Source organism: Tauraco erythrolophus, chromosome 4, assembly GCF_009769465.1.
Source record: "Tauraco erythrolophus isolate bTauEry1 chromosome 4, bTauEry1.pri, whole genome shotgun sequence".
Taxonomy (NCBI): domain Eukaryota; kingdom Metazoa; phylum Chordata; class Aves; order Musophagiformes; family Musophagidae; genus Tauraco; species Tauraco erythrolophus.
Window position 1 is genome coordinate 59,457,743 of NC_141468.1, and position 17,826 is coordinate 59,475,568.

General features: G+C 46.1%; 1 protein-coding gene across 2 annotated transcripts in view; it reads right to left on the minus strand.

Annotated features, from left to right (window-relative positions):
* CACNA1I (calcium voltage-gated channel subunit alpha1 I) overlaps window positions 1-17,826 on the minus strand; it is a 166,496-nt gene that overhangs the window by 38,042 nt on the left and 110,628 nt on the right. For both annotated transcript variants that reach the window (XM_086610187.1, XM_086610188.1), the window contains 5 exons: window positions 16,011-16,170; window positions 13,462-13,777; window positions 12,052-12,144; window positions 5,927-6,233; window positions 4,127-4,530 (listed from right to left, as the gene is read on the minus strand). In XM_086610187.1, coding sequence (XP_086466313.1) covers window positions 4,127-4,530; window positions 5,927-6,233; window positions 12,052-12,144; window positions 13,462-13,777; window positions 16,011-16,170 — 1,280 coding nt within the window. The remainder of the gene's footprint in view (window positions 1-4,126; window positions 4,531-5,926; window positions 6,234-12,051; window positions 12,145-13,461; window positions 13,778-16,010; window positions 16,171-17,826) is intronic.

The window sequence follows — 17,826 nt, forward strand, 5'->3', positions numbered from 1 at the left end:
TACCAGGAGTAAATTGGCAACTGTCTAGAAGCTGAAGAGTAATTGGTGTGATCTATGCAGACCAGCCCTACCCAAACTGTACCCGCACATCGTTGCCTCTGAGAACATGAGAGAAAAAATTCCATATAGAGGTCACTCCATCCTGTCCATTTTTACTTACTATTTCAAAGTCACTTGACAATAATCCAAAGAGTCGTAGAAATCAGTCATGGAACATACCAACTAGCTTTTATTTACTCTAATCATAGCCCCACAACCAATGCAGGATTTTGTGATGTTTTGTTATACCCTAGTTTTACAAGACTGAAGTAATGTGGTTTCATCTACCACCCCAGGGAGACTGTTCCATCATTTACTAAATGTCAGTATGACGAGCTGGCTTGGACATTTGCTGAATGTTTCTGACAAGCAGCAAATAGTAAAAAGAGAAGCAATAACTGTAAAATATGAACTTGTGGATGCAATAAATGCTGGTATAAAGGGAAATCACACAGGCTAAAGGATATGAAGGTACTGATCCTCAGGGCTGGTCTAGTTGGGAAACAAGGGATCGTCTCCTGATCCACACAAGACATACTTTATAAAGTATTGATCTGATGTACGAAGGAATATTGTAAGTAGATATTGGAGAAGATAAACCAAGTTACTCAGCAATTGTCTCATTGGCTACTAATAGCAAAGAAGCTGAAGTTCAACAGGCCATTCAAGAAATATATGAGAAAGACAGCCTGGAACATTCAGCAGGGACCAGCCTTTCATCCTCATGCTGAATAAGGGAGAAAAATGGGCAGCACCAGATCCTCTGTGAATATTAAAAAAAATGTAAGCCTCTTTAAAGGATCCTTTTGGACAGCCACAAGCATCTAATATCTTGATTTTCTACACTGGATTTTAAAAATAGGCACTTCCAAGTAGAAGCAGATTTGAAGAACTGCAAAAACTATTTCAAGCAGGGCAAAGCTTGAAATGATGGATTTTAGCTTGTGCAATGTCCTAGCAATATCTGAAGGCCTAATACTGAGGTTATTACATGGTATAATGCACACTGATGGATTTGAATAAACGTATCTATTTACAAGTGATAACTTGTGATAAGCTTAAGGATTAAAAATGACTCATAGCAGTGCAGTTTGTCCCAAAATGAGTTGATTTCCCTCTCAAAAAATGTATAAGAAGATGGGAAGCTGCCTTGGCCAAACAGGACATAACAAGGGACTGGATGGATAAGTCAAACAAAGCCAAATAACAAGGTGATTTGGATCCGAGTAAAGTGGCTTGAATTGCTGAGGTTAAGTCTGCTGGCAGAAAAACACTGTGAATATTAAACCCCTGATAATTTTATTTCATGTTTTTCTTTCTGTTGGTCAAGACTCAGGAATTGAAGGCAAGACTCGCACATGGGCTCTGTCCTGCAGGTTCCTGTGTTTCTGAGCCTGAACCTTGTGCCTGGCTCCTGCAGTCTTTCTCATCCCTCTACCTGGTGGTCGGTAGTGTTTTGGTCATCAGGCCAGGTCACCTGGGTATAGTCTGTGAGCAAGTGGAGCAGCCAGGAGCTGACGGACATGCTGCTGCCAAGACTGCTCAAACCTCTGACATCTTCAGGCTGGGTTTCTGACCTCCCATGCACCAGAGAATAAAAGCTCAAGACATCTCTATACATATTAGGTCTGGGCCAGGAGTGATTCAAGGAAGAAATTTTTCACTCAGAGGGTGGTGAGGCACTGGAACAGGTTGCCCAGAGAAGTTGTAGATGCCTCATCCCTGGAAGTGTTCAAGGCCAGGTTGGATGAGGCTTTGGGCAACCTGGTATAGTGGAGGGTTTCCCTGCCCATGGCAGGGGGGTTGGAACTAGATGATCTTTGAGGTCCCTTCCAACTCTAACCATTCTATGATTCTATGATTCATATAATGAAGTAGCTGAAGCAACAGAAGCTACTTCGGTCATAGGGTGGCGTCACTCTGCAAGTCCCAGATCTCTGTGGGATATCGTTCGGTGAAAACTTGTGTTTCCGGGAGGAAAAACAACAGGAAAAAAGAAAGGAAGGAGAGAAAAGGAGGCAGTGAAGCACCAGTCTGAGATGCACTGATAGCATGGCTTGAGGAAAACTGAAAGAGAGCAAAGGGAAGTGCAAACGTGTATCTGCTTTTGAGTTAACTGCCGACTGAAAAAGACCTGGAATTCATGATATGGTCTGAATATTACTTTTTTTTATCTTCTTGTGTCAGGGAAACGGGATTCAGTACACACATTTCAAATAGACAGGCTGCACCGCGTTTGTCAGTTATGATGAATTCGGCTGACATCTCTTTCTAGTAGAAACAGCATGCAGGGTCATAAGCTTTTCCTAGATACTTATGGATAAAAAGCGACAGCATAAGTTTCAGGACGTGTCATTAATAACCTGCTACTAGAAACCCCAAGGCTGGAGGCAGCTTCCACTCTGCTGCAGGCTGTACAAACACAGCAGAGGCAGCCTAGAAGGACTTAAATTTGCACACACAATAGCCAGAACATGAGAGTGAATTCTCTACCTCCAGCTCAAATATTCTTCTACTAAACTCTTAATTCACGCTGTCTCCAATAACCAAAACGAACAATGGCTCTCCCTGCTTGGTGCTCGTGTCTTTAAAACATCAGTGGGCAGTTTTCATATTATCCTGGGTTTCAACCCTTAGTCATCTCTCTGCTACGTGATAAATACATCACTCTTTTTTATCTATTTCCATGAGTCAACCCCTCCAACCTTTTCTTCATTCTCCTCTCCTCTGAGCTCCTGCCAGTGTTTTTCTGGTACTGAAGCATCCAGTGCAGTTTTGCATTCTGGGATCAAACTAAGGTTTCCCATCCTTGTATCAGAAACTAACTGGGCTTTGAAAAATGGTCTAATGCTTAGTACGTGGGTGAGATCCAGACATCTGGGGCTCCAAATACTGGCTCAGACATTGTGCTGCTTCAAACAGGGAATTTAGGATACTCTGGGTCTCAAGACATTTCCATCCTGATACAGCACAGGACAAATCTGAGTGCCTTCCTTGAACCAGACTCACTGCCTGTCTCTTTGCTGCCTGAGACTGTGTTCAGGACTAGACTTCACCTTGGCTCCAAAGCTTCAATGCAGTCAGCATCTCAGCAGTAGAGTGGTCTCTTATTTTTGTGATCTAGGCAGACACATGGAGCGAATAATGGTCACATTCAGACTAATGGCATAGGTCTGAGACATGGATGTACAGCATGGACTCCTTCAATGCAAAGTGCAGCAGAGCTACCAGCCAGCGTTGCAGATGCAAGGTCATGGGTGCACTTAAAATCCTCTGAAGCTGGTTCTGCACATCACAAAGTAGACGCAGCCTCTGTTTCTCGGCTATAAAATGAGGGCACGCAATCCTTCTCCATCTCACGTCTGTCATTAGGACAAAGCGCACTGCTAACTCAGAGCTGCCTGCAAACTATCAGCATGAAAGTCAAACCTGTGCCCACACCTGCTGTCTATGTCTGACCTATCTATCACTTCTTGCTGTCAGGACAAAGGAAAGGCTCATGTCATCTGAGCCCCCAAAATGACTGGAGATGATGCTTTTCCTAGCCTTCTTGTATAGATAGACTGTGCTGAGGCATCTCTTAATTAAGCTGGAAAGGCTAGCAAGCTGGTGGTTTTGAATTGAGATGCTGGTGAAGTGCCTGTGACATCCCCAGAGGGCACATTAAATTAACCAAATAGACTAAAGATTCAGTAAGCTAATGAAGAGAGAAATGAGAGAGACAGATAAGGAAGGTGGAAGAGATGATGGTGAAAGGAGAGAGAAGAAGATGGAAAGAGAAAACAGGGTAAAAAAGAAAAACAAAGGGATAGAAGTGAGCAAGGAGGAAGAAGAGAGATTGAGAGGAAGTAAGAGGAAGATATATAGAGACAGTGAAAGCGATTAAGTGCAGAGACAAGGAAGAAAAGACCCTGCAAGATCCTGAGGTTTTCTCCAAAGCCATGCTGGCACCATCTGTGCTGTAGCCTGGGGCCAAATTGCTCAATCTCTGCCTTCACCAAGTTGCATCAGCTGCTTAGCAAGGCTGTAATCCTGAGCAGGACTCACCAGTCCCTGCTGCCCATCCTTGTGCCCTGAGGTGCTTTACCTGCTCGTGGTGCTCGATGCCCATGCTGATTGTGTTCACTAGGATTGCGATCATGATCCCACGGTTGAAGTACTTGCTGTCCACAATCCCTCGAAGCTTGACCCTCACTTCTCGCCACATGTCACTGCAAAGCTTCAGCCGTCCGCCTTCCTCCACCCCCTCCTCCTCCTTCTCCAGTGCTGAGGCACCCTGGTCCTGTCTGCTGCCCTCTCCTTCCTCTTCACTGGCTCCTCCGTCCTCTTGGTCTGAGTCAGCGCTATCCAGGACAGAGAGCCTTCCGGATGCTTCATGCTCCCCTCTACGGCATTGGGGACAGTTGGTGGGATCAGAGGTTGCTGTCACGGCAATGGGCTGGACCAAGCCCTGAGGAGGGCAGTCGAGAGAGTTGTGCTGCTGGCAAAGCTCTGGGGAAAGAAATGGTCATGCTTAATGAAGAAGGCTTGGAAAAAGACATCCAAACTGGGCATCTATTTGGCTTTTGGGTATTTAGACAGGGTAACTGGGCTGTAAGGATGATTAAACACTGGCACATCATCTCAAGGGCAGCAATAAAAACTATTGCCATTGGGGGCTTTACGCAGACTGGCTGTGCCACCAAAAGGCACAGTACCGTTCGGCTGCTGGTGATTAGGCTCAACGGGGGCTCACTTCCGTCAGAGGAAAAACTGTTTTGTCTGATGCAGGAATCACAGCTTGAGACTCAGTAGTTTGCGTTAAGTGGGAACTGAGGGAAAAACGATCACGAGGGCTGCTTTTGGCCTGAACAGCTACAAGTGGGGTCTGAGAACCCACATGCTGAGCTGAAGTCTCTAAATTAGGGAAGCTACATTAGCAAAGCATCTCAAGAAGCCAGAAAAAGTAACACAAGGACAGTTCCTCCTGATAGTCTGTACGCTCTGAATCAGAACAGATCTGCTCACTTCAGTGAGAAAACTAAGTTTGTGCTCCACCATCCTCCAGTTGGGCCTGGAAGATCAAATGGACACTGGAGGAATGAATCAATTAATTCCTTAATACAGTGCATGAGGCCTGCAGAAACTTTTCTCCCAGTAAGTAAAGAAAATTAAAAACTGAGGATGCAAGATCAGCTGAAAAATCCACCTTTTCGCTTGTTAATGGGAGCACTACTTATGAAAGGCATCGACAGGCAGTTAATACTGACTATAAAACTATTTTTACAGTCATTTTTCAGGCCAGGAATCCAATTTAAATTGTATCTCATGTCTAATTTTACACAACAGCATGTGCTCCCATCAAGAGAAATTGTCTTCGTTGCCCTTGCATATCAAACTGACTTCTTCAGTATCACTCACTTGGCTCAGGAGACACTACTGCAATTCTACTCCCTTTGCCTCTCTCTTTAGGTCCCACAGTGACACAGTTTAGGAGGAGAGCTCTAGGAGACCTGCTGTGTCAACCAGTACAATCCTGAGTCCCATTCTTTAATATCCTCCTAACACTTAGCACTCCCAGACTGCTACCATCCTCCTGCTATACCAGACCTGGAGCCCTTTACAAGCCTCAGTCGGTGCCTTTAGTGTTATCCCATTGTTGTCTTCTCTGGGTTTCAGACCTGGGTTTCCCATGTTCCCCATTGGTCATCCCTGTTTCATTCCCATTCTTCCTGGTTATCCCCATCTTGCAGGTCTGGTGCACTGGCCACGTCCCTGTGCTCAACTGCCAACGTCAATTCTAATTCTGTGCTTTGTAGACACAAGCCCTTTGTCAAGCTGGCTCATGCTCCCATTACTCTCATGTTTCCACTATTGGCATTTCCAGCTTTACCCATGCAATCCTTACTGTAGTGCCTCTGGCTTTTCCTGTTCATGCCTAGCTTGGCATCGCTCGGCTCCAAGCGGCCCTGGCGCCAGCTCTGTATGCTGTTGTACAGCCCAAGGGTGCGGCGTTTGGCTTTGCGCACGATGTGGCAGACGTATTGGAAGATCTCCTCGTAGCAGTCTCCCGGCTCCATGTAGCTGGCGACAGTGCTGGAGGAGAGGTACCGGGCCCGCTGCTCCTGCATCAGCTGGTGCTCACGCTGCTTCGTCTCTGAGAATTGTGTTGCAATGACCACCAGGCACAGGTTAATCATGAAGAAGGAGCCCACCTAGTAGCAAAGGAGAGGAAGGGACAGTCAATGTCAGCTGGAAAAGCATCATGCAGGAGAGGGAAAGAGGAGAGAGGAGGGGAAAGTGACTGGAGGCAGCAGAGGAACGGGAACCAGTCTGCATATGGAGATGGGATTTCAGAGAAAGCCAGAGCTGGCTAAGCTTGTTTTTAAGAACTCACTCAATGTCATTTCCATGCAGAATTTAGAGCTCTGAACTGAAATTCAGGAAACACAAGCCCTACTTTTGGCTCTTTTGGCAGGATTTAGGACCTTAGAAGGACACTTAGGACCTTAGGTCCTTTAGGACCGTAGCACGTCACTTAGAAGCTACCTGCAAAGAGTTTGATGAAAACTGGACTTTTTCTTTCTCCGTCCTTTGCGTTAAACAGAAGGTGGGAGACAGAGGACTAGCTTGGTAGTTTGGATGCTTTCTCCTCTGCTTGCTCTTTTACTACTGGAAAAATCATGCACTGTCATTAGTAGTCTTCAGTTCTTGGAGGACATGTCAGTATTCTTGGAGCATTTTATTTCTTCCATTTACACCTTAATTCACCATACAGGGAGCCACCACTTTGCGGAAATGAATGAGCTTTTGAAATCAAATAGGAGTTTACAAAAACTAATGACTTTGAGAAGGACACTGTGATGGGTTGAAGTAAAGTAAGTAGTCTGGCAAAACAGTGCATCCTTGCTCATTTTCTATTCTTTTGATACTAGACACATTATACTAGCTCTTATTTTACTTGTCCTCCAGCCTAGGTAGGCTTTCCGCTTCAAACACAAAACCAAACACAACCTACTCCCTCAATTTCTTAGAAACAAAATAAAATGCCTAAGTTCTTCCTATTTTCCATACAGAAGCTAAGAAGTCTGTCAGGCTTATTTTACACCTTTGCATGTTCCCTTTAAGCCTACTTTGCCTCAGTTTTCCTATCTGTAAAATGGAGGAAATATTTCTTGGTGCTGAGAGACCTGAAGGTAAAAATGTCATTCTCAGTGTTACATATTATGATATTACAGATGAATCTCCACTAGAAGATCTGTCCATTACACTCAGGATAAAACCTGGGCTTCAATATGATGAGAATTACATACATAAAAGGACTGACAACCACGTTCAAAATCATTCTCAACAGCTATGATGCCTTGATTGGTGCCTACTCCCCGTAGAGCTGTAAGCGGCGATACGGCATTGATAAAACGAAGAGTCTTATCTCTGAACAAAGACCACACATCTGCACTGCTCTGAAACAGACTGCGGGGCAGCCCCCAGGGAGGAGAGGAAGTATCAGCTCAAGATTTCTGCTTCCCCAGGACCAGGGAGCATCCCTGCTAAGGGACAACCTCACACCGTATTCCTCCTGTATGAACCCACACAGGACCCAATCTCACCTCCCTGTCTCTCCTTTCCAAGCAAACAGCTCTGACACAGAGCTGGATCCAGTCCTGCCCTCATCTTCACAGGTGTCCTCCTCCATTCCAGCAAAGGGGAAGAGGCAAGCAAATGTGATGACAACCTGACCCCAACCCTTGTGCATGGAAAAGGTGGAGGGTTTTTTTCAGCAAGTACCCCAGCTTGCTTTTTCTATCCAAGCCGCCTTCTCAGTGCACAGCCCTTGCCACTCCCCCGCCAGCTTGCCCCCTTGGTTGTCCCTTTCTCTTGCACACAGGTGCCCAGCAGCTCTGTCCAGAGGCTCAATACAGCAGCTCTCAGTATTTCAAAGGGGAGATGTCCCTGCCAGCATCTGAATAAGCCTTTGAAACATGAAGCCCCTCCCAACCAGATTCAGCATAAAGACAATAAACCATCTCAAAATAAAGAGCTCTTTGTTTTTCTCCTCATCCTCTCAGCACCTTTCAAAGCTATTCTAACTCTGTTTCCCTTCATCACTGAACCCTTCTCTTCCTTCTCCTCCTGCTCATATTTCAGCTTATTTTCCCTTCCCCTTCTGTTCATGGCCTTGAAAATTAAAACGATGCCGTGCTCAAATTCCTTTGCTTTCCCCCAATGTTTTCCCTAGTCCATGATGTCTTGCATGTTTTCGCTGATGAGAGTATGATTGGGAATCCAAATTCTTCTCCAACACACTGTCCAGCTCTCTTACCCCTCGGCACCCCACGACACTTGCACAGGCTTGCCTATTCAATCATCTGCCTCCGCTTGCCCTGAGCAAGGCAGGGTGGGCACCCGGACTCCAGCTGTGCATGCATTTCGGAAATGCTAATTGTGACACTGACTGGTACTTTGCAACTCCCAATGACTCCACAAACAACACGAGATTAAGACTTGCAACATCTTCTCTGTAGGCTATAAGCAGAGGAGCTGAGGGCAAGAGATGTCCTCAGCAGGGTCCCACTGAAAGCCTGCAGTTGAATCCAGAGTAGGGTTCACCAAGCCCTGTCCTCACAGGCAGCATTTGCTGTGGTGTCCCTAAAAGATGACCAAAAAGGGGAGGAATGGGAGGATTGGACATGGCAACTAACCCCCAATCCTTAAACCTCTTAGGTCGGAACATCAAACGCAAAACAAATGAGTTTGTTTAATCCTTAAGACGACAGGCAAGTCCATAAACTCTAAGGCTCTGCCGAGCTTGACTCTTCTTGCCAGCTAGAAGGAGGACAGGAAGGGTCCCAGATGGCTCATAATTGAGTGATCCATTTCAGCTAGCTGAGCGGGGAAACCGAAAGTGCCTGACATGGAGTCAGACAAAGCATCTGACAGAGGCAGGAGGAGACCATTGATTCAAAGCTCCAACACAGGAGTCCCGTTCAGCCCTGAGACTAAGCTGTGTCGATTAAGCAGATGCTGGCCTTGTTCATCCCAAGACGATCCCTGTCTCTGCAACACTGGTGCTGGCGATGCTGGCTGACTTGTCCACTTTTTTTTATTGCATACACCTGGATATCCAGCTTGTCTTCTGAAGCCCATATATGTAAGCACAGAGCACTTTGAGGAGGCCATTAAGTGCTCCAATGCGGAGGCCAGCCTGAGAGTTCACAAGAGCTTTCCCTAGCCCAGGAGCCACACCACTGGCCAAGCAGCCAGAGAGGTGACAAACAGACAGCTGGACCTCAAGCAGGAAGACCCAAATGAAACACTGATCCGAGAGGTGAAAGCGTTCCTTCCTCCATGTCACCTCCCTTATCTCTAGCAGAGGGGGAAGCTATTTACGACTTGCTGAATACATGAAATGCTTCTACCAGGTTGTTCTGCAAGACTACTCTGAGTGCCAGAGTCAGCCAGCACTCTTTCCCACAGGGGAGCACGTCTATGCAGGAGTCCTAACCATGCTGGGAATATATCCAGGTGGTGGAGCCTTCTTCCTGCCAGATGAGCAGTAACAGGTAACGTCTTTATGTAGGCGTTTGAAGGCATCTCTGTGACAGAAGGAGAAGTCATGGATGAAAGCACAGCTCTAAAAAAGAGGCTGCGGAGATCTGGCCCCCAAAGAGTAAGACTGAGCCAAGGCTAGGACTTATGTGGAAAAGCAAAGAGTCGGGGCTTGAAGTACGTCTGTCAGAGCAATCCTGCTTAGAAATCCAGACCTTTTGACCTGGAGAAGGCTGGAAGGACTGTGCTTCAAGAGACTTGAAGAGGGATTGTAATTTCTATGAGAAGACTCAGAGGGGAAATGAAACCAAGTGATTTCAAGTTCACATTGTGGTGTTGCTATGTACTGCAAAAGATGCATTGCACACGCAAAGAAGGTAAGAGAAAGGCTAAATGCTTTTTTGGTGTAACTCCACCAAAGACAAAGGAAATATCCCATCTAGCATATGGCTCCTTTGTTCTGAGCAGTCACCAGAGTAGGTTGAGGTTCATGTGCTCCTGTGTTTGATGGAAATAAACCTACATGGCTTCTGCAAATGAGGAGGGAGTGTCTAGAAACGTCAATGACACTCTGCAGTAAAATCTCAGGTGAAGTGCTTAATTGAGGGTTTTCAGCCGCCTGCAAATTCAGAGACAAAGTTTGAATCACTGGGAATCCGCATGAGATTAGCCTGCACTAGAAGGATGTTCCCACTTAGAAACCAAAAATATGCTGACAGAATTTATGTAGTTTGGAGCAGGGGATGAGGGGCGGTTTATCGAACTGGCCTGCAGAGGACAGCCATGCCCACCCCAAAGGCTAAACACTGACTCTGCACAGTCCTTCCTGACTCCAGGAGAGACTGTGTCTGAGGCCAGGATTGAAGTCTGTGCTGAACCGCACGTTGTACAAATCTGCGTATCCTGGATACACTGCTCGAAGCGAAAATGCAAGTATGTGCTAAATATGCAAGTATGTGTGCATGGTGGGAGATCTGAACAAACTTTATGGGAGATAATTGTTTTCTGAACTCACAAAAAGCAGTGGTGTTCAGTTTGCCTTTGGGAATAGAGCCAGCGGAGAGCTCCCCTCCCATCATGTGCAATCATACCTCTGCACTGTCTCTCCTTGGGACTTTCCAGCCTCAAAGTAAAAGCAGTATTCCTCAAGGTGTATTTCACCTCTGCTGTCCTGCCTCATGCAGGTCATCTTTCTGTTTTTCTCTCCTTGTCTTTCCCTTGTGATGGTAGAAGGCCAGAAGGCAGGGACAAATCAAGGATACCATGAAGATTCCACTTTTTCGTAAGTTCTCTGACCTGAACGGACCAGCAGATTTTTTTTGTGTGTGCCACTCCCCATATATACAAGCTGCAGAATTTCTCAGAAACTGGATCAAGATTTGTTTGCTCTCAAATCACGGCATGTCAATTTGAATTTTAACTAGATCCTGTGCCAGATGAGTCTGTTATTGGGTGACTGCTTCTAGAGATCCTATTTCTAGGAGGCCATGGCCACATATGACAAATAGTAAGTGCAGAGCAGAGTCTTAGTCAGGTCCTTTCAAGAGTGCATCCAAATGCAAAGGCTTTGGAGATAGCACTGAGGTCCTTACTGGCTAAACGACCTAGAACTAAATTGCACTTAACTGTGTACAGATTTTATACTTCTCATAATCCATCCTAGGTCTTTCTCTTCTGGTCTTGACTTTGGTCTCCTTGTGGGAAAAGTGCGAGAGTCTTCATAAACATAAAATCCTTCCTTGTTAGAAACAGGATATTCTCTCCAAGAAAATGCACTTACATGTGGGAGGCTTGAGGAACGGAAGAAGCAATGGCATCATGTTTCTTATCTCTCTCTCTCCAGACACCAACAACAAACGTTCTTATAGCAAAACAATCTTCATTTGCATAAATCCATGGGGTTTATAAACTGCTTATTAAGTTCTCATCATGGACACACTTCTCTTTCCATTCCCACCAGCCACAATTGATCTCACATAGCCAGTTTATGTTGGACTGCCGACACTTTTGGAGCAGAGCTCCTTTTTGTTCATGGTGAGGAAGTAATTCAGTGTGACTGACCCTGAATTTGAGACATCCAGGTGCTGCCAAAAGCCATAAAACATGGCTCAAGAAGACTCAAGAGCTTAAAACGTATAAAGAGACCAAGTAGGAGGGCATATGTAAAAACAGTTTCTGTGCTTTTGGGCCTACTGGTTCGGGAAGTTTACTTTCAGAGAAGACCTGTGGATGAGAACGTTATCCTACACTGAGCGTGTATATCTCTAGGAATCAATCCTGAGGATATCTTCGAGTGAAAGAGAATAACCTGACTAACAACTATGTGATTCTGCCACCAACTCTTGATGAAAATCAACTAGCTGAGTTTCTGAGATTCCTAGAAGAAATCCAGGTAAAGTACTTTGCTACTCAGTATCTGTGCTGACCTAACACCTGTCCTAACACCAGTTTGCAACACTGACAGTCATCAAGTCTTATACTTACAATTATTAGCAAAATAAAGTAGATAAAATTGTAGAAGGAATGGGCATCCATCACGTAGTACATGATCTCCACCCACCCTTCCAGTGTGATCACCTGCAAAGACAAACAACAAGAGAAACAGGAGGGAAGTGGGCTTCCAGAGTTCACTCCTCAGTGTATACAGGCAGATACTGGCAGGGCTGTTGCAACCCAAGGAAGGTGAGAAACAACAAATCATTTTAAGGATGCCAAATTTCCATTCCAGAAAATCAGCGTGGTACTCCTCAGTGGCACTGGCATACCATCAAAGCCTATGAGATCATGCTAGTCCACAGCAGGAATATTTCATTAAAATAGTTCATTTCCCTGGATCACAGCGGGGGCTGCCCCTTGGACTGGACACAGCGTACAGACAGCAAAAAAGAAAAAAGAGATGGATTTTAGCTCTCATGTGCGACGTGTGCTGGGGATTAATAATAAATAAATAGGCTCCTTTGCTATTCTGATCTGGATTGAGGGGAAAACTGGTACAAGTCAGCTTGAAGGATGATGGTTGATGAGAAGCTCAACATGAGCTGGCAATGTGCACTTGCAGCCCAGAAAGCCAACCGTATCTTGGGCTGCATCCAAAGAAGCATGGCCAGCAGGTGGAGGGAGGGGATTCTGCCCCTCTGTTCTTGTGAGACCCCACCTGGAATACTGCATTTAGCTCTGGGAGCCTCAACATAAGGAGGACATGGACCTGTTGGAGCAGGTCCAGAGGAGGGCCACAAAGATGATCAGAGGGCTGGAGCATCTCTCCTATGAAGACAGGCTGACAGAGTTGGGGCTGTTCAGCCTGGAGAAGAGAAGGCACCAGGGAGACCTTCTAGCAGCCTTCCAGTACTTAAAGGGGGCCTACGAGAAAGCTGGAGAGGGACTTTTGACAAGGGCATGTAGTGATAGGACAAGGGGCAATGGATTTAAACTGAAAGCGGGTAGATTTAGATTAGGTCTAAGGAAGAAATTGTTTACATTGAGGCTGGTGAAACACTGGAACAGGTTGCCCAGAGATGTTGTGGCTGCCCCATCCCTGGAAGTGTTCAAGGCCAGGTTGGATGAGGCTTTGAGCAACCTGATATAGGGGAAAGTGTCCGTGCCCATGGCAGGAGGGTTGGAACTAGATGGTCTTTAAGATCCCTCCCAACCCAAACCATTCTACGATTCTCTGTAGCTCATTTCAGCAAAGGCCTGGAACACCTCTATATCTCTCCCCATCTTCAGGAACACCGTTTGTGGTGTGCTCGGTCTCTTTTGCCAGAGTAGTTACAAGGCCCTTTTCCCTCTGCAGCTTTATCACACCCTGCAGAAACCATCATAGGAGCAAAGAAAGATTGAGTTGGAAAAAAGAAAAATCGCTCAAGCCTTGTTAGGAGGCTAACTCAGGCTTACCTGAAATATCACAATCCAGGCATACCCGATGTTGTCAAAGTTGATGGCACCCTTGTGCGGGTTGGCGTTGCCTGTACGGCACACATTGTAGTACTGGTTCCAGTTGACACACATACCACTGATGTTGAACTCTTGCCGGACTGAGTTGTAGTAATAATAATCATCCTTGTCCAAACAACATTCATGGCCCCGCTCCTTTAGCGGAGGTATCTCATGACAGCCCATAATTCCATTGTCTCCTGACAGTGAGCAGATAAAGGGCATCTCATCATCTTCCTCAGGTTGGTAGTAAGGGGGCAGGACAATGTCACCTTGTCTGCAAGGATAAAAACCCCACAGTTATAAAGTTCCTTAACAGTTTCCCATCAGCTACACTGGTGCAGCTGGGAGCTCCAATTCTGACATGGGGACTGCACTGGGTAAGGGATTTCCAAGTTTATTGCCTCAGGAGAAGGAAAGGGAAGACAGAATTCCTGGAAAACAGGCAATTTCCAGGGTCAGTTCCCAGCTTTCAGAGCTTTCCCTGCCATCAGATCACTCCAAGCCAAATTACACAATCTGCTTTCATGGAGATGAAGAAAAGCTGGAAAGCAGAGGTTTGCATTCTGATCACTCTCCTCATTAGCATCAAAGCTAAATCAGATGCAGTGATATTAAGGAAGTTCATCAGGCTTTACTGTGATGTGCTCATGTATGTAACCGTTGATGGACATGTTTTATAACATTTGGCAGTGAACCTTCTGTACTCTAAAAACCCCCAAAAAATCCAGTTCATGCATAATTAAGGTTGCACAGTTAAGCCTTAAAATCAGGAAACGCAAAGTTAAAATTGACTTAACCTTAACTTTGACTCCTCGTTGACAGTTGGCATTACGGGTGCAATGTTTCATGACAAGTTCACATGCTTTTTTCCAAATAATGTAAGCACCTTCCAAATGCATGAAAAATTAAAATCATCTATGCTTCCCAAGCTGGAGATGAGCTAATGATGAGAAAAGTGAAGGGTGGAGATTTAAAATTTTCCATTAAACTTTATGTGGTGCATTCCTTGCAGTGCTACAATACGCAGCTTTCACCATTGCATGAATGCAGACTTTTTCACTGCGTCGTTGAAAGAGGACGGGTGTTGATGAAAGAGGAAGTCTCAGATTCCGAACTAAGCAGACTAAACCACAAAGATCTGTCTTTACACATCCACATAGCTGGTGAACCGGGTGCCTGCAGACTTCATTTCTCTAGTAGTGGTCAACCAAAGATTTTCTACTATCTGTCACTGCGCAGGCTGTGGCCCCAATTCACTTCTCAGTTACGTCAACTCTGCATGCATGTAATTAAACTCATTAAAGTAGTACTACTCCCAATCTACATAAAAGATAATCATCCTAAACATTCATTTTTTCCCAAGGAATATATAAACACAGAAAATGGCTGTTTTAAGCAGCTCCTACTCTCCAACCCCACTGCTGTTCTGTAGATTGTATTTTCACACTTTTTTTTTTTCCCAATTGGAGATGATCTAAAGCTTCAGAATTGTTTAATCAGTCTAAACTGATCTACAGCTTTAGGGTTTTTTAAGCAGTCTACACTGCTAGGACACCTGTGATTACTATACAGTTTTAAGAAGACATTTTAAAGCCTGAGCTCTGCTAAAGCCAGAAAGTCAACAGGAGGAGCTGTGCCCTGGAACTGGTGCTCTGCTCCCCAGGAGGTTAACTGGAGAATTCACAGCAAGCAGCAGCTTTTCCATCCCACTGCCTCATGCTCTGCAGACTCCCCTCTGAGACACACCCCGCCCCCCTCCCCCCAAATAAACTTCAGATACTAGTAATCAACTCCTGTGTGGCTCCAAGCTCTCTTTGCCAGGACTGTGCCCACATTTCCCCATGGTTTTTTTTGTCTCATTCAAGCAGCCATTCTTCACTTTCAGATGCTCTCACTTCTACAAGCCCAGCTGTGGGACACTTCTCCCAACAGCCCTCTGTCCCCTCCCCAAGACATCTCCCACAGGCAATTCAGCTCCTGATGTTTTCCAATAACTTCCCCATGTCCCTCCAAAGCCTCCAGAGGTAATACACTACTGTCCAAGCAGTGACCTCAGCTCCACCTTGGAGGTGCCAATGATGTCCCTGGAAGCATCAGGCAGCACCATGGCTTTCCACAAGACTCCTCTTGTTGTTTTTTGAAGAGAGAGCAAGACCAGGATAAAGATGGCATTGTTGGTGTTTCAGAGTTTAAACTATTTCTGGGAGTAGGAGCAGCATCTTGAATCCCTGAGCATGGTTGGAGGAGGCAGCTACGCTAATCTGTGCCTTGGTCAAATCCAAATGAGGCCAGGCATCTGTGGACCGTGAAGACAGACTAAAAACAACTGCCTTTTCCCTCTCTTCCTCTCCAATCACTGCAAGATGTGGCCAACACTCTGCACGGTATCACCCTACAGCCATTCAGAGTACACAGAAAGCCAAGCAGCAGAAGACATGAGTGCAGGGAAGTGGAAAGATAAATGCGTCCAGAAGAAAGAAAGGGGACATCACCTCCCAGGTACTCACATTGTGAAGTTTTCCTCCATGAAGCAGCGGTTGCGGAGCAGCCCAGCCCACAGCTGCACCCCAATGATGCCGAAGATGAAGAAGACAAAGAAGCAAAGAAGAAGGACGTTCCCCAGCATGGGCAAGGTGTCCAGGAGCAAGTTCACAAGGATGCGCATGCCTGCAGCGGGAGAAGAGAGCCGAAAGGAGTAAATGTGGGATGAAGGAACAGAGAAAGAGAGAGAGAAAGGGAAGAGGTGAGGGAAAAGAAAGGAAAATTCAGGAGACAAACCAGAAAAAAAAAACAACCACGCCACAGGAAGATAAAAGCAGAGTGTTGGAAATTAATTACTACCAAAACCAGGCTAGATTTATGATCATTGCTCTTTCTTGTTGTAACCTCTGCTGACAGGCAGCCAGCAGAGCTGCTGTGATGCCATGATCTCTTAACCCTGGGCCTGTCTGCAGCAGCAAGAAGAAAAGTGAATGACATTTCAGGTACCATCAGCTGTCTGACTGATATCCCTTGCTCTTCATTCCCTGCAAAAGGGCAACGGAGTGAAAACTCTGTCCCAAAGGTGCACGGCGACTCAATAGCCCCATCCTCAGATGGCTCGGACTGAAAGTCATCCAGGTTAGTTTGAGGACTGCATGCTGCAACCCATGAGAACATCACTGATGGCCCAAGCCCAGCCTGCCTAGCAGGATGAATCTCTCTAGCACACGCAAACAACTGGCATAAATTAGTCTTCTCAGACAATCTCATCAGGGGACAATTATGGAGACCACACTCTCCTCTCTTGTCAAGACCTCCATCCCAACAGGATGGAGCACACAGGTAGCAGGCACAGCCCAAAATGCTGTTGGCACAGCACCTCTGGCCTTTTTTTTTTTTTCCTTAATTACCTAATGAATTCTTTCTGTAGTTTTATTTCTCCCTGGCTCTTCAGCTCACATAGCCACAAGTAGGAGTAAGGCTAAGCTCGTTTCCCCACAGAGCTAATGACTTTTCCTCTGCTCTCCACGGATGGCGAAAGTCTAGAAATCCTTCTGAGGACCACCATACGGCCTTTACCCCCACGCACACCTCACACAGTCGTCTCTCCTTGCCTCCATGGGGTTCCCTCCCCCAGGGGCTCAGGGAGTTCCTTCACCGAAGATGTTCATGTAGGCCAGCAAATAATTAGCTAATTAGGTATTTATAACCAGCTCATTACTTCAGATGGCAGTAGAAGGGAAAAGAGGAGGGGAAGATGAGATTAGGATTCTCTGACAGCCCTTTGAGGCACTAGTTAATCCCTCTTGTGTGCCCAGCATCAAGTAATTAGCCACACGACGCTGTGCATTATGTTCTGTCTCTACTCCCCAGACTGCTCACACCATGGAGAAGGGAGGGGAGTGGTTTCTGTGGGGAGCACGCAGGCGTGGGTGCACACACATCGAAAGGAGAGGGAGAAGGGTGCCTGACATGGGGCATGGGACTGGTTTAGCTCAGGAGGGAATGTTTCAGGGACAGATGGGGGTTGGAGAGACAGGAGTGGTATTTGCAGGTAGGTGATGTTTAGGAAGGAGAAGATGCTTTAGGATGGCTACATGGGATCATGAAGGACAAGGAACTGATGGCACTAGCTCTAAGGCCAGACTGTGGAGCAGCAGTTAAAGCCCTGCTTGCCTGACTGCCCAGCTGCATCACTAGTCACCAGTTAAGGCAGTTTCTAGACAGTTCATCAGTAATTCAGCAGCGCAGGGGTGCAGTTCCAGCTGCTCACTGGGGATGGTGGACATGCCATGAGTCACCGATGGCTTTCTGATCCATCACCTCGCAAAGTCCAACAGC